Source organism: Ctenopharyngodon idella, chromosome 15 (genome assembly GCF_019924925.1).
Source record: "Ctenopharyngodon idella isolate HZGC_01 chromosome 15, HZGC01, whole genome shotgun sequence".
NCBI lineage: Eukaryota > Metazoa > Chordata > Actinopteri > Cypriniformes > Xenocyprididae > Ctenopharyngodon > Ctenopharyngodon idella.
The window spans coordinates 19,063,788-19,084,367 of NC_067234.1; the positions used below are offsets into that span (position 1 = coordinate 19,063,788).

The 20,580-nt window shown below is 36.1% G+C and overlaps 3 protein-coding genes across 6 annotated transcripts; 1 reads left to right on the top strand and 2 right to left on the bottom strand.

Annotated features, from left to right (window-relative positions):
* Positions 1–1,337: 1,337 nt before the first annotated feature.
* si:ch211-261a10.5 (potassium channel subfamily K member 13) lies at positions 1,338–6,039 on the bottom strand. Its single transcript, XM_051861304.1, has 2 exons — positions 4,920–6,039; positions 1,338–2,954 (listed from the first exon to the last, which is right to left on the bottom strand). Exons 1-2 carry the CDS (start codon positions 5,332–5,334, stop codon positions 2,002–2,004), a joined length of 1,368 nt encoding a protein of 455 aa, XP_051717264.1. The 5' UTR covers positions 5,335–6,039; the 3' UTR covers positions 1,338–2,001.
* Positions 6,040–6,230: 191 nt separating this feature from the next.
* On the top strand, positions 6,231–14,218 carry slc37a4a (solute carrier family 37 member 4a). Of its 4 annotated transcripts, none has more exons than XM_051861308.1 (9): positions 6,231–6,440; positions 8,137–8,382; positions 10,421–10,653; positions 10,804–11,047; positions 11,345–11,503; positions 12,539–12,624; positions 12,926–13,039; positions 13,126–13,264; positions 13,537–14,218. In XM_051861308.1, exons 2-9 carry the CDS (start codon positions 8,235–8,237, stop codon positions 13,701–13,703), a joined length of 1,290 nt encoding a protein of 429 aa, XP_051717268.1. In that variant the 5' UTR covers positions 6,231–6,440; positions 8,137–8,234; the 3' UTR covers positions 13,704–14,218. The 4 variants fall into 4 exon arrangements, with proteins under 4 accessions (XP_051717268.1, XP_051717269.1, XP_051717266.1 ...); XM_051861309.1 differs by having other exon boundaries at positions 8,224–8,382; XM_051861306.1 differs by having other exon boundaries at positions 6,236–6,436; positions 8,224–8,382.
* Positions 14,147–16,824, bottom strand: trappc4 (trafficking protein particle complex subunit 4). The gene is made up of 5 exons (XM_051861310.1): positions 16,609–16,824; positions 16,309–16,483; positions 15,742–15,845; positions 14,880–15,006; positions 14,147–14,760 (listed from the first exon to the last, which is right to left on the bottom strand). The coding sequence occupies exons 1-5, from the start codon at positions 16,781–16,783 to the stop codon at positions 14,682–14,684; spliced, it is 660 nt and encodes a 219-aa protein (XP_051717270.1). The 5' UTR covers positions 16,784–16,824; the 3' UTR covers positions 14,147–14,681.
* Between the last annotated feature and the right edge of the window lie 3,756 nt (positions 16,825–20,580).

Here is a 20,580-nt window from a genome sequence, read left to right on the forward strand (position 1 = left end):
TAGTGTGTTCACACTGAAGATTCCAAAAAGAAAAAGTACACTTTAAATACCCGGATGATGCACTAAATTAACGGAAAAAATTAAGTGTGGAATGTTGGACACTTCATGCTCTCAACTGTCGCAGCTTTAGTTACGCAGCAGAGGGGGAGAGGGTATCAGACTCCGTTGTTAAATGACAAAAGAACCTTATACAATTCATACATGGATGAGTACATAGTGCATAAGTACATAGTATATAAGTGCATAGTGTATAGTGCGTCATTTGGAACGCAACTAGTGTCTTTAGTACTACACTTATCATTGTAACTGCATTATGGCCTATAACTTTTGCATAGTCAAACATACCTGTCATTTATCTGGCCAGGTATTTTTCTTAAATAGTCTAATTAAGATTAAAAGATTAAAAATAAAAGGCTTTTTTTTCTGAACTAACATACAAATAATAACAGTTGTAGTCAAGGAATAGAACTGGAACTGTTTTACAACATGTTAAAACTAGAACCAACAATGAATGAACTGATGAAAAAGAGGGATACATAAACAATGGATACCAAGGAGCTAAACAAAAACAGGTGAGTATGATACGTAACTACAGGAAGTGAGAATTTAACCACAACGGAATACAAAATACAAATTCAGAGTCCATGAAAACTTAAAATAAGGATCTGAGAAAATAGAAGAACAGAAGACACATGACACAAACCAATGACTACTTATTTGATTTATATTAATTGGTTGATTCATTAATTTTTCATTTATTTGATGAATTTTAATATCATTTTGGAAACACTTTTACAATAAGGTCCTAGTATTTAACGTTAGTTAATGCATTACCTACCATTAAATCTTTATTAGTGTTAGCTAATAAAATGTTTTGTCATTATATGTTTATGTTAGCTCAGGTTCATTAAACAATATTAACTTTTGATTTTAATAATGTATTAGTAAATGTTAAAATTAACATTAACTGAGATTAATAAACACTTTACAAGTTCATTGTCATTTCATTTTAACTAATGTTGACTAACAGAACCTTATTGTAAAGTCCCAACAAAGTATTGCTGTTTTACAAAAACTAATCATGTGACAATTCCCGTCACAATTTGGGAGATTTTACTTAATTCAGAACGTCTTTTTATATATGTGAATCAATTAATAAATCAATTTTTGAGTAAGTACATAACCAGCCAGTGTACAAAACTTTCTCCTTTTTTTAGCCCGATTCACAACGGTAAGCTTGTAATAATGTTTTCTAATTGGAGTGGTACTGGTAGGTTTCCGCTGGAAATTCGAGCATGCATTAATTCGTCTTTGCATCACAATAATAATTTGCCCGATTTGATGTGATTAAGCACGATTTATTGTTATGCTTTTTTTTCTTAGTTGGTCAAAACAAAAGTAACAGATTTGTTACTTGTTCAGATGACATTTTCCAGTGAAAATTCTTATTTTGGTCATACTTCCAAAACTACAACCTGTCTTTCCGAAGTACAGTATCCACCGGTGCAGTGACTGACAGCCACACATTCTTCTCAAAGCATTAGATTCATCCACGCTGAGAAGTCATGTTGATGCACAACCCAGGTAAAGATGATAATTCCTCAATTGCAATTGCAGGTTTCAAACAGAGATGGCGACAAAGAGGCAAAACTTACAAATTTTAAATTCTTAAATAAAAACTTAAATTCATTACCCTGTTAAATCTAATTCACATTTTCACATAGTAATGTAAAACCGTTTACAGGTTTTTACCGCATTTCTACAATTATTTTACTTAAAGAGATAGTTCACCCAAAAATGAAGATATTTTGAAGAATATGAGTAACCAAACAGTTGATGGGACCCCATAGTATTTTTTTCCATACTATGGAAGTCAATGGGGTCCATCTGTTTGGTCACCCATTTTCTTCAAAATATCTTCATTTGTGTTCAGGGTGAGTAAGCGATGACAGAATTTTCATTTTTGGGTGAAAAATTTCCCTTTAAATTACCAGTATATTTTTACAGTATGGGTTTTGCATTAATGTTTGTCCCTTGCTGCTGAAGATTTGACGGTGTAACTGTTCTCACATCCTCCTGCACACTGTGATGATGCATAAGGTGATAGTTCTTGCTGACAGCACTGAAAACTTCTTTCTCTGCATAATACTTTGGCAGTTTTTCCAAATCTCTGATTTCATGTTCAAAGGTTGGGCCGCTGTTCACTGTGTCCTGGCACTGGCACACGGTTTCTACTGCAGTGCTGGCACACTTACACTTGCTCTTGGAAGGGTGAGAGGCCTTGACCATATGACAGCTGCCGTGATGGTTGCTTGTGTTCTGGATCTGCTGATTGGCCGGTACTTTGACTTTCAGACCTGTGACGGAGCAGCAGCCCTGAGACTGACAGCAATGCAGACTGAACAGCTTGGACAAAATCCAGTTCAACATCTGCTTGATGATGATGGCAGTGACGCTGAAAAGAGAGTATGTGCAGCTTACGCCAAGGATGATCATTACAGAGTTGGCTATCTGGTAGACTAAACGTGCTTCATAATGGGCCTTCTGTCCGCTCACCATGTCCCCGAAACCCATGGTGCTGAAAGCTACAAAGCAGAAGTACATAGACTCTGGGTAGCTCCAATCCTCCATAGCCGAGTACAGGCCCGATGCTCCACAGTTCACAAGAAGTGCAACTGATGCCAAAATGAGGGTTACATAGTAAACTGAAGGTTTCCAGTCCTCCTGACCATCTTCATTTTTTGGTTGTGTGTTTAAATGTGGGACAATATGTTTTTTACTCAGCTTTGTCCTTTGTTTTTGCTTCCGACAACTGCGTGTGAGGAATGTAATCAGCGTTATCATGCGTTCCAGAAAGAGGTTGAAGAATAGGATGGTGGTTGAGCAGCCTATCAGCCCATAGAAGATAAGAAAGATTTTTCCATTGAGGGTAGCGGGTGCTGCCATCCCAAAACCTGATATGGACACACAAATGTTGTTAATGAAAGAGAATCATGGCAAAACGAATGTTACTACTATAATGCTACTTTTATTTCTGCCATATAAAGATACTATGAGTAGAAATTCTAGTTTGGTAATATGCTGTTCCGAATTCAATCTGAAAAGCAGAATGATACCATACAAACAATGAATTCTGACATTACAAGAAAGAAAAAAAATTATAGTTCTACCACAACAAAATCAAGATTTTCATCAGCTTTGCGTCTCGTTCGATAATCTTTAGGTAATCTTTTGTTGTGCTATGCAAGCAAGATGACATGACAGTATATTGACAGACTACACTTTACATTGGACATTGTACATTTCAAGAGTTGCTTACGTGTATCCAGGAAATTGATTTTCTTGCTATTCACCACTGAAAGATAAGCTCAGAGGCTGATAAAACTAGACTGTTAAAGATTGTTATCACGTGTAAACAGCCATTCTACCTTGAAATGTATGAACAACGCTGTTTCTTCCAAAGATAATGACTACATAGAGTCTGTAAGTGGGAGAAATATAGGTAAGCTTCTTCAAAAACAGGGACAGATGTATGGAGTGAAAAGGTTATTTAGGTAATAAATAGACTTTATGTCAATAAAGAGAATTACGTTAGTGGCTAAATACCACCTTCGCACAGATGTTTACTGGTAATTACAACTTGCATTAGCCTATTATTTTTTATAATTACAATAATGATCATTTCAATTAGATGACATTGAAAGTCAAAGGTACGAAAAAATATGTAAGTTTATGTGATAGTTATGCGATATATAGAACGACAGACAGACAGATAGATAGATAGATAGATAGATAGATAGATAGACAGAGATAGATATAGAGACAGATTGATTGATTGATTGATAGATAGACAGAGATAGATATACAGACAGACTGATTGATTGACAAATAGACAGACTGATTGACAGAGACAGACAGATAGACAGACAGACTGATTGATTGATTGATTGATTTATTGATTGATTGATTGACAGATACATAGATATACAGACAGATTGATTGATTGTTTGATAGACAGAAAGACTGATTGACAAATAGACAGACAGATAGATAGATAGACTGATTGATTGATTGATTGATAGACAAATAGACAGATAGATTGATAGACAGATATACAGATTGATTGATTGGTTGACTGACAGAGACAGACAGATAGATAGATAGACTGATTGATTGATTGATTGATTGACAAATAGACAGACAGCAGACAGATAGATAGATAGATAGATAGACTGATTGTTTGACAGACAGACAGATAGACATAGATATATAGACTGATTGATTGATTGACAAATAGACAGACAGATAGATAGACTGATTGATTGATCGATTGATTGATAGACAAATATATAGATTGATAGATATACAGACAGATTGATTGATTGATTGATTGATAGACAGACTGATTGATTGATTGATTGACAAATAGAGAGACAGACAGACAGATAGATAGATAGATAGATAGATAGATAGATATAGACTAATTGATTGATTGACAGACAGATAGACATAGATAGATAGACTAATTGATTGATTGATTGACAGACAGACAGACAGATAGATAGATAGATAGACTGATTGATTGATTGACAGACAGACAGACAGATAGATAGACATAGATAGATAGATAGACTAATTGATTGATTGACAGACAGACAGACAGACATAGATAGATAGACTAATTGATTGATTGATTGACAGATAGATAGATAGATAGATAGATAGATAGATAGATAGACTAATTGATTGATTGATTGACAGACAGACAGATAGATAGACATAGATAGATAGATAGATAGATAGACTAATTGATTGATTGATTGATTGATTGATTGACTGACAGACAGACAGACAGACAGACAGACAGACAGACAGATAGACAGATAGATAGATAGATTGATTGATTAGATAGGACTTACCAATAGTGCTAACTACAGTTGCCACAAAGTAAAAAGCTCCTGAGAAGTCCCATCGAGGTCTCCGTGGTTCCATTCTAATGCCAGCGGCAATGGCCCCCTCATAGTGTCCCAGCAGCTCACGCAAGTCCTCCAAAGGAACCTGGTGATCCTGAACAAATTCAGCCAGCTGTCTGTTCCATCTGCAGTGTGCCTCCAGCTCTGAAGGTCTCTCGAGGGCCGAGAAGACAGCAGCCCCAAATAAGGTGTAGAAGACAATCACAAACCATAACAGGGATATTTTGACAAAGTCTAAGTTGATATGAGACCAAATGCAGCCACAGCTTTTCCCACTCCTACCAGAATGATCTGACTGAACCATTGATATCAAGAAATAAAATGTAAAAAGATTACAAAACCAGCAGGTCTTCAACTGCATTATACCTCCAGAGAACAATCCAAACCTCAAATTTAATGTTTATTACCTCTATCAGAATATTTAGCATACCATCCTTAAAAGCTATTGATCCAGATTCAGAAGCTGTTGCAGAAAACGCTGTGCTGACTGCTAAGTAGAGCAAAAGGTAAACATGATCATCCTTGCCATCTCCTCGCTTATGTACACGTCACATAATTGTGCTTTATTGCCCTGCCATTATTACTGTCACACGTGTGTAGCCTATGGTTTAAGATATGGGCAGGAGTTTTGAGGGGCTCATACTTCACAAGAGGTTACCTGTGAATCCTCACCAGTGCGCCAAGACTTTAGGGGGAAGCAGAGGGATTGTCTCTTTAATACAAAAGACTGTAGTAAACTGTTAGTAGACTGTTAGGTTAAGGTTAGGTGTTATGGTTTGGGTTAATAGAATAAGTTGATGTACTTGCAAAGTTACTTATAATTAGTAGTTTTTTTTAAAGTGGATCATCGAAATAAAGTGTTACCAAAATCTTCTGTAACATAAATGTCTTTACTGTCAATGCATTCTTGCAGATAAAAATATTTATTTCTTTTACCCCATTCTTTTGGTAGTGGTGTACATCATATTTTATTTATAATTTCATATTTTCACTGATCACTGAATGTATATCATTTTAAATGACAATATACTTTTAAAAACTATAAAGCAAATGCCTAATTCTATAATTGTAATTTCAATTGTCCAGCATTAAACAGTCTGTGTAAATCCACAATTTCATGTAATAAAACACTTCTGATGCAGCTTCTGTTCTGCCTTTAGAGATGGCAGAATTTGAAGAATATGATCTTATTAGCCTTACATTTAGCTGTTCTACACTAACTCGTCCGGTAGGTGGAAGCAATGGGTTGTATTACTAGTTGAACAAGTATTGCAGGATTTTACACTTACAGCATCTAGACGAGCTCCACTAATGTCTGACTTTAAGAAAAAGCGTTTTAAGTGTAACATGAACATTTGAGGACTGTGTTTTGGATCGACATGGTTTGGTCGTGGATAAAGGGTTAATGAAAAGTGTTTGCTTGCTGGAACAGACATCCGAAAGGCAACCTCTTGTTCACGGAAGTAGGCATGTTATTGTTTTCACGATTATCTTTTATCACATTTTTCTATATTGTCCCTTCGATTAATTTCTTAACTCTCAGGAACACTATCGTTACTTGTAGGTTAGCTAGTGGATGAGTGTTCTACTGATTGTGTTGCCACGTTTACGAGCTGCAGTATCAAACCAGCTCGCTGCTCACTAAACTTTTAACAATTAGTAGGACGAGAAATACCCGTATGTTATATGACAGTCAGGTCAGCAGATGCTAAACACAAAGCTTATCTGCAAGCAGCAATGTGAAGATAGAATATATCTGCTACATTTGATTGAACATAAAGTTCCTGTGATTTTACTCTGCTTATAACGTTTGACCGATACGAGGCGCTGTTGCCAATGACACTCCAAAATATTCTGAGATATTGCTTCAGTTATTGATGTTATACGAGTAGGAGTTCCGAAAAACTAGGTTTTCAATGAAGTTCAAATTGGTGGACAGGGAGTATCAGTGACCTAAGAAAAATTTGTAGCATTTTTTACTTTTAAATGATTATAAATGCTTATATATATGATTATAAATGATTATAATGTTAAGCAAAAGTAATCAAAACATTTTTTTTTTTTTTACCAGATAGCCTCAGCACATGTTGCTAATGACCCAGACTAGGTTGTGTGTTGATATGGTAAAAATTCAGCATTGAATGTCAAAATTCAAAATGTTGGACAGGCAATTTTGGTGCGTTCATATTCTCTGCATCTGAATATGCCTACTGCCACACTATACGTCAAATACATACAATTAATAAAACAGTAGCTGGAAAGTACCCAGATGACCTAGGCTACTACTTACAGTAAGATTTTGAAGTGTGCATTTGATGGACACTTTACTATCCCATGAGGCCACAGGAGAGGAGTTGTGAATGACAGTGAAGTGATGCAAATGATCCCATATAGGTCACATGACAGTGACAACAGTCATGAATTAAGTTTCAAACCAAATGTAGTTGCTGCTACTATACATTATGCAAATTCTGTATTACAATATTCTATAAAAAGCGTTCACGTTCTCAATAAACTCCTAAATTTCAACTAAAGTTCAGACTTGCAGTTATAGTCGTTCCGACATGATTTAAACAGACCATATGGCTGACATTTGAAAATTTGGGATCATTCAGCGTTACTTTGGAGGCGTTGTCACCACCAAAACTGTTAATGTGTTACACGTGAATGGTGTGATGTGAACAGTATGATGCAAATTGTGTGGCATAAGCTTTTAAGGAGCAGTCACACTTACCCTTGTTCCACAACTTTTTCTCAGCAGGGAAGTGTTTAAAAGGCACCTTTGGTGCTTGGCCCATAAAGAGTGATCACAACCATAGTGCAGTGATTCTTTCACAACACACACCGCCTTTAAGCTGTCACATACAGACCCCTACGTCAATCATTAAACTCCTCAGATTAGGGGATCTTCAATAACACCCTCTTCACAACAAGTTTAAGACAACAACAAAGTAGAAAAGAATAGAAAAATATCGACTACAAACAAAACGTCAGTGGCACGCTGTGCTCCCTGTTTTAGTTCAGTAGAGTACATTACACACTGTTCCCTTGAAAGCAGTTGTTTGCCGGAGAACACTCCAAAGATCTCTGCCAGGTTGACCATTAACCCTGCCATTGATTACAGCTCTTTCCCCTGACCTCACCAGCTCTTCATGTTTCACAGATCCACACTCATGAGTTCATAGCCCTCAGATGCCTGCTGTGTCGAGCTGAAGAAGACTCTTACGTTTCCTTCCTTATCGTTTTAAAGTTGTGCCAACCATGGCGAAGAGTGGATATGGCTACTACCGAGCTACTATATTCCTGGCCATGTTTGTGGGCTACACGCTGTATTACTTCAACAGGAAGACGTTTTCCTTCGTGATGCCCTCTGTAATGCAGGAGATCACGCTGGATAAGGATGATCTGGGTGAGCATGTGCAACTAGTGGCTTGTACTTTGTCTTACCTCTCTGTCATGTGCCCACACGTTTTATAACCTTTTACGCATACATTAATAGGAATTACAGTAAATGAGGATGATAAACAATGGACAGAAGGCACTAAGGCAGTTTGTAAATGGCATAATTCCCTGTATTCATCTGCGTAATTCCTTGAATCCAGTGCCTTTTCTGTCCATGATGAAAATCTCCTTGAATTAAAAAGCTCCCAAAAGGATTATAATTCAGTTGAATATCAACAGGCACACATGTATGAATTTACAGTACACTACCAGTTATTGATAATGTATTTCCTAATAGAGAAAACATGTTTGAGACAGTCATGTTTTTAAAACTCATGTCATGAACATCAATATTATAAAATAACATTATTAAGCAGATGTTATAGATTGTACAAAATGAAATATCTTGATTGATATGTTAAATAAATTCCTTTTTGAATTGTTCATTCTACTCAACAGTAGTATTAACAATTTAAAAAAAAAGAAAAAGAAAAAGAAATTCATACTTTTATTCAGCAAGGATGTGTTAAATTTATCAAAAATGACAGTAAATGCTTTGAAATAAATGCTGTTCTTTTAAAAAATTTCTATTAATCACTGTTTCCACAAAACAATTAAGTTGCACAATTGTTGATAATAAAACAACATTGATAATAATCATAAATGTTTCATGAGCAGCAAATCAGCATATTAGAATGATTTCTGAAGGATCATGTGACACTGAAGACGAGTGATGATGCTGAAAATTCAGCTTTTCCATCACAGGAATAAATTACATTTTAAAATATATTACAATAGAAAACAGCTATTTTAAATTGTAACATTATTACTGTTTTACTGTATAAATGCGTGCTGAGCATAAGAGACTTCTTTCAAAAAACTTTTGAATGGTAGTGTCTTTTTTCTACATTGCTACATGCTTTCTACATGCTTTCCAGTCTCTTAGTTGGTGTTTTATCACAATATCTTGTTTATTCCCACTCATACACATTCCACCCTGTTAGGTAACATTACCTAACTTTTGAAATTTCATCAAAGAAATTAATTAAATATCAGAAAGTATCAGATTATATATTACGTACTAGCTACATTCCACCCTGTTGCATGTTTAGTTTCATTTTTTTTTTCTTTAAATGTCAGTCATGATTATATAAACATAGAATATAATAAACTATAATAAAAGTAGCAACATTTACACACAAAATTGGCCTTTCTTCCACCCTGTTATGCCAAATTCCATTATCATTCATTTCATACATATGAGCTGATTGAGCTGAACCAGTGTTATTTTCTGGACAGCAGACATCGTTTTCTTGACAAAATGTTTAACATGTCATGAGATCGACCACATAACAATATTAAAATGAGATAGTCTGCTTTGGTGTTGCCCCAGATCTACTCAGCACAGTGATTGAATTGCTCTTATCACTGAAGTCTTTACAGTCCTTAAGCCAACGTAGAGTGATAACGCCTAAAGAATTGCTCTTTTGTTCTATCATTGCAAACCCATTTGTGATCCTGGAGCACAAAACCAGTCATAAGGGTCAGTTTTTTGAAATTGAGATAAATACATCATCCGAAAGCTGAATTAATAAGCTTTCCATTGATGGATGGTTTGTTAGGATAAGACAATATTTGGCCGAGATACAAATCTGGAATCTGAGGGTGCAAAAAAATCAAAATATTGAGAAAATCGCCTTTGAAGTTCTCCAAATGAAGTCCTTAGCAACAATTTTAATTTTAACAACATTTTTGATATATTTACATTAGGAAATTTGCAAAATATCTTCATGGAACATGATCTTTACTTAATATCCTAATGATTTTTGGCATAAAAGAAAAATCGATAATTTTGACCCATATAATGTTTTGTTGGCTATTGCTACAAATATACCCGTGCGACTTATGACGGTCCATGGTCACAAATGTTTTTGAGTGATTCTGAATGGGAATCACTTTCTGCTGAAGTCTAATCAATGTTTTTATTTCATCTTTGTGCACTGCAGGTCTTATCACTAGCAGTCAATCGCTGGCCTACGCCATAAGCAAGTTCATAAGCGGTGTGCTGTCCGATCAGATGAGCGCACGATGGCTTTTCTCTATTGGGCTGTTTATGGTTGGCGGCATCAACGTGATTTTCTCTCAGTCCTCCTCGGTGGTGGTGTTCGCAGGCCTGTGGTTTCTGAATGGACTGGGTCAAGGTCTAGGATGGCCACCATGTGCAAAAGTACTACGCAAGGTATGGGTCTGTTCCTGTATTCTATGGACTAGCATTGTACATAGAAATACATGTACATACACAGGTTCTTTATTGGCATCAGTGGTTCCATGAAGATCCTTTAACATCCATGGAACCTTTCCAATTGAATTGATTCATTTATTTCAATAGTGGTTTGAGCCATCTCAGTTTGGGACCTGGTGGGCGGTGTTGTCCTGCAGTATGAATTTGGCTGGGGGTCTGGGGCCCATAATTGCCACACTGATGGCCCAAAGCTACAGCTGGAGGTCCACACTGTCCATCTCCGGCCTGACCTGTGTGGTCATGTCCTTCTTTTGTCTGCTCATTATCCGAAATGAGCCCAGTGAAGTTGGCCTGCCAAATATTGAAGCTGGTGCAAAGAAAAGCAAAGGAGGTATGAAGACTTCACAATCCACATGCATGTGCATTTTATATCAGGAAGTAGTTGGGAATGCTGTTGTCTTGATTTTCCTTACTCAGTTGTGTTTGCTATGACTGGTTTTGCTTGTATAGGTCATTGCAGTTCTATGACATTGTGGAAGTCTGCATTAGATTCTTTGAAGAATGAACTATTGGATTAATTCATGTTTTTTCTGTCGAAGGTCATTCGTGTTAAACTAATGGACTTTTCTGTCTGTCCTCCAATAACAGTTGTACATTTGATCCATCTGGTCTCTACCTTTGATTTCAGGCTCCAGCAAAAATGAAAGCACCTTCAAAGAGTTCATCTTTTCTCCGTATCTGTGGGTGTTATCGTTTGGCTATCTGGTGGTGTTTGGGGTGAAGACTGCTTACACTGACTGGGGGCAACTTTTCCTCATCCAGGACAAGGGCCAGTCAGCACTAATGGGTACTGTGTGTAGTCCAAAGTATTTGGTTTTTAGGCTTCAGTGTAGGCTTCAAATGTGATCTAATGAGGATTTTAAAGGTATGGAAGCTTGCTTCCTCAATGCAATAAAAATTAATAATAAAGCTAATTGTGACTTTTTAACACACAATTCTGACGTTTTCTCCCAATCCTGAATTTATATCTCACAATTGCAAGATGCAAACTCGCAATTCTGATAAAAAAAAAACAACTGAATTGTGAGATAAAAAATCGCAATTACCTTTTTTATTTATTTATTTTTTCTGTGGTGGAAACAAAAAACAGGTTTGCAAGACTTAAACTCAGAATTCTGAGGGGAAAAAAGTCAAAACAGCGAGATGTAAACTCAGTATTCTGAGAAAAAAAGTCAAATTGCGAGATGTAAACTCAGACTTATGAGGAAAAAATCAGAATTGTGAGATGTAAACTCTGACTTATGAGGAAAAAGTCAGAATTGCGAGATTTAAACTCAGACTTATTAGGGAAAAAAGTCAGAATTCTGAGATGAAAAACTCTGACTTATGAGGAAATTGCGAGATGTAAACTCAGACGTATGAAGAAAAAGTCTGAATTGCGAGATATAAACTCCAACTTATTAGGAAAAAGTCAGAATTGTGAGATGTAAACTCCGACTTATGAGGAAAAAGTCAGAATTGCAAGATTTAAACTCCGACTTATGAGGAAAAAGTCGGAATTGCGAGATGTAAACTCAGACTTATGAGGAAAAAAGTCAGAATTGCGAGATGTAAACTCAGACTTATGAGGAAAAAGTCAGAATTGCGAGATGTAAACTCAGACTTATGAGGAAAAAAGTCAGAATTGTGAGATGTATACTTAGACTTATGAGGGAAAAAAAGTCAGAATTGTGAGCTGTAAGCTTAGACTTAGGAGGGGGAAAAATTCTGAATTGTGAGATGTATTTCTCCTGATATGTCCTCTTTAAGAAATAGTCTGCAAAGTGTGTGATAAGACTTTAGGGTAATGGGCAAAAATGTTTAATGCTGCTGATTTTCACAGGCAGTTCCTTCATGAGTGCCCTGGAGATGGGAGGACTGCTGGGTAGTTTAGCCGCAGGATTCCTGTCAGACAGGGCCGTGGCAAAGGTGAGTTTATACTACCAATATCTATTTATATGAAATCCAAATACCATGCATGACTAACCATGAGCCATAAAGTACGACCACAATATACATTTATTCTTCAGGATTTTTTGATGAATAGAAAGTATAAAAGAACAGCGTTTATTTGAAAATAAATATTTTGTAACAATGTAGAAGATTTTACTGTCACTATTGATCAATTTAATGTGTCCTTGCTAAATAAAAATATTAATTTCTTACTGACCTCAAAGGTTTGAACAGTAGTGGATGTAAAGTGGAGGATTTTTTTCTCTTGTATTTGCAGCATGGATTGCGTCTGTATGGAAACCCTCGCCATGGGCTCTTGCTCTCCATGATGGCTGGGATGTGTGTCTCCATGTACCTCTTCCGCACTACTGTCACAGCACACAGCTCAAACGTAAGTTCAGTGTCTTCACACATTGTTTAATGTGACAAAACTGTGTTTATGGGGTCTATAATGTATTGGTTTCATTATATACACAGGTCTGGATTCTTTTGTTGGGTGCTGCATTTGGCTTTTCCTCCTATGGACCGATTGCCTTGTTTGGAGTTCTTGCGAATGAAAGCGCTCCATCGAACTACTGTGGAACCTCTCATGCAATTGTCGCCCTAATGGCAAACGGTAACCATCTTCTAAATTTATTTCATAGTTGTTTTTAGACAACTTTGTTCTCTTACCATTAGAAAAAATGTCCACACTCATGTTTTTGTGACAAAATTTAGTCTACAAGTATGTTTTGATCGGTCAGGTACAGCGATAACATCAGCGTTAGGAGTTTTACTCTGTTTTTTGAAGAGTGTGTATTCTATTAGCGTTCCCAAAGACAAGTTACATGTTAGCCAGTTACCCATTTCAAAGAATACTAATGTGTTTTTGTGTTTGTTTTCCGGCAGTTGGCGGATTCCTGTCAGGGTTGCCATTTGGCACCATTGCTAAACACTATGGCTGGAACACAGCATTCTGGGTAGCAGAGATAACTTGTACTGTCACCACAGTTGGATACTTCTTGCTCCGAAATATACGCACCAAGATGGGAAGTGTACCCAAGAAGGCTGACTAGTATTTAAATGTCTTTTAACTAGTTTTTAAAATATGGTATAAAGGGCACAATGCAAAACTTTTGTGTTTATGAAATATGGATGAATTCACTGTGGATATCTATTCCCAAGATATGACATTATATTTTTTACCAGTGTACAAAATATGATACCATGTTGTGTCAGTTTCAGAAGCACATCATGTTATTTATTCTGTTCATTTTAAAAACGGATGACAGTATTTTACATTGTTCTGTTTACTGAACACTTACACTGCAGAACATATTAATTAAGGCATGTTTAAGCCATTTCTTCAGTGGTTTTAAAATACTGCCATTAAATTAAATAAAATAAAATTTAAATCTTGAACTTTTCATCCGTTTCAGAGCTTTAACTGGTCCTACCTCTGTATCTGTATATTACAAAATCATAAACGTGTATGATGATGAAATACGTGACCTAACTGTTAGTTATATCACGTGAATGTTTAATAGCACAATAAAATGAGTTTATATAAATAAAACATTTAAGATTTACAGATTGCTGATATCATTGATTGACCTTTTAAACTTGAGCAACCTTTGGACCTAAATGGATCCAAGATACAGTAGACTTTTCATATTCTGTTGACAGAATGCAAATTACATGTAAATTTCATTTCATTTGGATAGATGGAAATAAAAAAATCTCTCAATAAAACGTATTGAGCATGTTAAGCTTCTCCATCTTGTTTAGAAGTTCTGCACAAGATCAGATTACAAACTTAAACTGTCCATGTACATTATTTACAAAGGTTATGTCTCAATTTGGGGCTTAATTTCAAAAAGAAACAAAAAGGGGCAGTTACAGTGGTCTTAAACTGACTTAAATCATTCAAGCTTGAAGAAAAAGTCTGGAAAAGATGGAAATGCCAGCAACCCAAATATTTCTCTGGACAAGTTTGACTGCAGAACTTTTGGAGATTGTGTCAGGTGGACGAACACACTCAAAGCAAGTCCAGTTCAGGATCCGGGTCCAAATGTCCCAGCTTTCTCTGCTACTTCCAGAGCGTTCTTTAGGTTTTGGTCAAAAAGCTCACATCTGAAATAAACCATGCATTTTTTTTTTGTTATACACAACCTTATTGGTGGATACTAGCATCACATTGAACTGCATGCAAAGCTCATAAAATCTATGTTTGTAATAGTAAAAAACAACACCTGATAGGCATCTCTAAAGAGTAGAAAGGATTCTTCAGTGCAAAGTCTGAGTAGATTTCATAAATCTTTCTTAGGAGGGCATCGATACCAGTCTGCCGAGGGTCTGCCAATACAATGAACTTTATACCTGCAAAAATAATAATAATAAAAGTTCTGTCAGAATCACTGGATTGTTTGACACCAAATTAACACCTCATTCCATGACTTAAAGGTACAGTAAGCGATTTCTGAGAAACACTGTTGAAAGTGGATCGGACCGAGCAGCACAACACACTTGTAGCCAATCAGCAGTAGGGGGCGTGTCCACTCATGATGGGGGAGGAGAGAAAGTGAGCAAGAGGGAGATTTGAAGAAAGACTGTAGAAAGAGAGATGGCTGAGAGACATTACAAAAGAGAAAGGATCAGATGAAGGGTTATGATCAGGCAAGAGCTTTAGTACCCGTGTTAATATTAGAAAAGCTTTCCAGAGCTGGAGAGACCGAAGCAGAAAGGCCTGAAAACGGACGCAGAGGTTGAGATTTTTCTGCTCCATATGCGAGTAACATTGGATTTGCTGTTTCACAGAACCAAGATATGCTGTTGTAGCTGCTGGTGACTAACAACCAACTCTTGCTTGTATATAATCTTTGTACTGTATGTTCATTTTTTGTTCGTCATCTTTCCTTTATTTTTCAGGAAGCATTATTTTGCTTCACTTTAGCTATGATAAACAGACATCCCGTTTGTGCATTTTGGGGGCGGAGCAATGAAGGGAGGGGTGTGTTTGTTTGGGTTGTTTTCAAATATCAACAGAAATCTCTCAGAAATCGCTTACTGCACCTTTCATATCATTTTGTCATTTCAACAAGAGAAAACAGAGACCTGTGAGTGTTTGAAAGCAGTGCAGTTTAAACATATCTGTCTCCAGCATTTCAATACCAGAGCTGCCAACTTCAGGTGATAACTGTGATCCAATGGCAAACAGCCTGAGAAAAGACAGGAAAAGACACATCTAATAAAAACAAGTCAGTTTCAAAATACATAACAGCATTTTGATGAAGGGTTTATTATGATTGTTATGCTTCTGATGATGATTTATCCTATACCTGTTGAATGTTCAAACATTTAAAGTCAGTCAGTTTAACAATTATGTTACAAAGGATTTCTATTTTAAATGAACGCTGTTCCTTTTAACTCTATAATCATCAAAGAATCCTGAAAAAAAATGTATCACAGTTTCCACAAAAAATATTAATAAGCACAACTGTTTTCAACATTGATAATAATAATAAATTCCTAAGCATATCACTGATGAACTTTAGTATTTAAGCCTTGTTTAATGATATAGACCAGTTGTGTTAGTCCGTGGATGAAGAAAGTAAGTCATACAGGTTTGAAACAACATTACAATAAAAGGATTGAAATATCTATTTAAGGAAATCTACTCACGAGTGAAACATTGAGGCCAGCATGAGTTTCTCATTGGATGAGAGTCTCTGTCGGCCGAATCTGATGGACACTGGATAATTGGCAGGATCTTTCAGATATTCCAGTATCTCCTTCCCTTCAGCCGTGTACTTGCCATTCACATCCACTCCGTTAATGGAGAGAAGCGCGTGACCGACTGCACAAAATAAAACAATTCATATAACGTTAATTCATAAGGACAGATGTTGAAATGCAGTGAATGGTCCTATAAATGTGTATTCATTCATACATAGGATGGTTTGCAGACACATAAACACGCACCTCTGATCCCGTCCCGCTGTCCAAATGACACAACTACCTTCTCATCATGAATCTTTAAAACTAAATCAAGAGGAAAGCTGAACGTTTTTTCGACTTCAGCTCGAGGTACATAATTATCGTACTGGTAGATGAGTCCACCAGCCTTATTGACAACATACACACTGAAGATCGCCATTTTCTTCCTGTCAACGGGGCAGTCATGTGACTTTATGGTAAAAAAAAAATCGAAAACTTAAAAATAATAAACACGTAGACCATGCAGACCGCGTCCACAAATTATATTTAAACTATAACAATAGTGTCATCATACAGTAATTTTTGTAAAGGGTTGAATTCATGTGTGTTTATACTTTGATTTTGGAAACTACATTTCCCATATAACCATGTCCGCCGAGCACACTGATTGGCTAAGGCTTATATTTTATTTCCAGCATCTTTCCTGTAATAATTTTTATCTTATTTTAACGTATGTAATTCATTAGTCGATTCTTAGAATCACCCTTATTACGCTGTAAATTATTATCCAGACCGCTACTGAAGATGAGTGAGAAGAACGCGCTGTCACATGGTATCTGTTACTTTACTCAACGCTATCAGGATTGACTAATCACAGTTGTTTCTGATGACATAATAAATATATTTTTTTTAAATATAATTTTGTGCCCATTTAATTTTTTAATTCAGTTACCAATATTTAATTTATTATTTTAACGTTTTAATGTACAAATGTTGGAGACACGTAACAAAATCTGCATGCGGTTTAAAAGGAGTTTTGTGTTTCTGAGCTCTCTCGCGACCTCTGGAGACAGACAACAATGCAAGCTTAAGTGGGAAAGGGAGACGAACTATCCTGACGTTCCGAACATATAACTATCTAAATGAGATATGTAAATAATCCCAGTTATGAATAGTTATATAACGCCTTATAGTACCTTCTTATAAGCTATATTGAATTTTCTTGCATCAGTGTAAGCTTCAGTATGTAAAGATTTTGAATGGTCTTGTTTATGAAGCAAAAAACACGAAGCTCCAGGTTTTTCAGAATTGAAAAGATATGTAAATACAAACCCAGAACTTGTGAAAATTACATTTTACACGAGTTTACTTAGGAAATAATAATATTTAAGAATGTGAACTTTTAACAAGATTATTTTTAGAATGCATATCAGAGCCAGATTAATCTCTAATGCCATTAATGAACAAACCACATCAGGTTGAGTACACTTAGGAGTGAATTCAGGTTGATTGGGACACTTTTTGCCATTGAGATGACTGGAAAAAGTATCCCAATCATCCTGAATTCATCCTATTTTTTTTAGAAGAATATAATTTGGTTTAAGAACTAATTATGTTATTTGTCTAATTGGACATATACATTTGTTTTCACACTTGAAAATGTCAGGGCTGTGCTCTTGGTATACTTTAAAGTTTCAACTCAAAAAAAGGTTTAGCTTCAGCTTTAGATGTTCAGGTGGGCCTATGGAATTATGTGGATACTCATTTTTGCTCTCTACTAATTTTCTACTTGTTTGCACATTTATGAGAAACAGTCTTTACCCTTTTTTTAACACTGGGCTTAGTCAGGTCTTTATTATACATTCTGTTTGCTACAGATAGCTTTGAATGCTGAATAAAAGTGAGATGAAACCAGTCATTGTCTTTGCTGGCTGAGGGAAGTCAGAGGTCAGATATTGATGGATGTGGTCAGCTGTTTGCCTTATCATCGCCCACGTCTGCCTCCACCCTGAATGCAGAAAGAGCCACAGGATGTGCACGATCCAGTGTAAGCTTTGACAGTGCTCCAGTTTCTCATGCTGTCCGTCAGCGTCCTATTAAGATGCTTTAATCAATTCCAGATGCTTAATACTTTTATTCAGCATAGATGCATTAAATTGATCAAAATTGACGATAATTAATAATGTAACAAAAGTTTTCTATTTCAAATAAATGCTGTTCTTTTGAAGGTTATATTGATCAAAAAAGTATCATATTCACAAAATGTTGGGTTTACACAAAAATATGAAGCAGCACAACTGTTTTCAACATTGATAATAATAAGAAATGTTTTTGAGTACGAAATTAGCATATTATAATGATTTCTAAAAGATGATGTGACACTGAAGACTCTTCAACATTTGTGTATTTTTTTTTACCATTCACTATGTGAAAATCATAAATTTGTTCATAAGTCTTATAAAAATATTAGTACACACTCGTCAATGCCCTTAAAAATGTATGTGTGTGTGTATATATATATTCTATGTTTAATCTATATTTAAAGGAACACTACACTTTTTTTGAAAATAGGCTCATTTTCCAACTCCCCTAGAGTTAAACAGTTGAGTTTTACCGTTTTTGAATCCATTCAGCCGATCTCCGGGTCTGGCGGTACCACTTTTAGCATAGCTTAGCATAGTTCATTGAATCTGATAAGACCGTTAGCATCTCCTTAAAAAAATGACCAAAGAGTTTCAATATTTTTCCTATTTAAAACTTGACTCTTCTGTAGTTACATCGTGTACTAAGACCGACGGAAAATGAAAAGTTGCAATTTTCTTAGCCGATATGGCTAGGAACTACACTCTCATTCTGGCGTAATAATCAAGGAAATTTGCTGCCGTACTATGGGTGCAGCAGGCGCAATGATATTACGCAGGGCCTGTGACCCCCTGCTTGCACAGGGAGCGTGCCTTGCAACCATGGAGACATTTGTGAGAGGCGCTGCGTAATATCATTGCGCCTGCTGCAGCCATGGTACGACAGCAAATTTTCTTGATTATTACGCCGGAATGAGAGTATAGTTCCTAGCCATATCGGCCTAGAAAATCGCAACTTTTCATTTTCCGTCGGTTTTCATTTTCTGTTTATTTTCCGTCTACAGAAGAGTCAAGTTTTCAAAAATATCGAAACTCTTTGGTCATTTTTGAGCGAGATGCTAACGTCTAATCAGATTCAATGAACTATGCTAAGCTATGCTAAAAGTGGTACCGCCAGACCCGGAGATCGGCTGAATGGATTCGAAAACGGTAAAACTCAACTGTTTAACTCTAGGGGAGTTGGAAAATGAGCCTATTTTCAAAAAAAGTGGAGTGTTCCTTTAATGACCCATATCAGGATGTGTACACTTAGGTGAGTTCAGTACAGTTTTTGCCATCAAGATGAATGGAAAAATATATAAATATAGAATATAGACTATAGAATATGGATATACATTTTTAAGGGCATTGACGAGATGCGTACTAATGATTTTCACCGAGTGGATGGTAAAAAAAAAAAATACACAAACATTAAAGAGAGTCTTCAGTGTCACATAATGACACTGCTATGCCGGGAATAGCAGAAATATAGCAGTTACCCTGGTGACTCCAGTAGGCCTATACAACGTAGCTGCGCTTTTTAGAAATGCGACAAGTTTTCAGGTATGATATAAACATTGTCATAATTAATCAACAGTAAATCAAAGCAATCTTTAAGCCATATCGCGATTCCTGTTTATCTGTCTTCAAATTTAAGACCTCTTCAAATGATAATAAAGACTTTTCTTATACCATTTAAGATATTTAATACTTTTTACGGCCTCAATTATAATACAACTGAATTTAATTTAAGGACCTGCGGAGTCCCTGTTATCATAACAGTGTGTAACTATTTTTGGGGTTTGTTTTATAACCGTTTTTATAAGGACCATTCTAACTCTTAAACTACGCAAACTATGTAAGAGATACAACACAAAGCTCAGTGCTTAACACGCCTGAATCCGCTGTTGCTGGCAGAGACACACAACTATTAATACTCCGACCTGTTTTAGTGTGTGCAAGACTCGCTGTCCAACAGACAAGCAGATCCTGAATGAGCGAAGCCACTAAGTTTAGTTTCCTATCCGGAGCTCGTGCTTAGAAAGTGACTCACACCATAAAAGTCAAACAAGTGCAGAAAATGCTCTATAATTCTCTCTTGACAGTAATTGTTTCC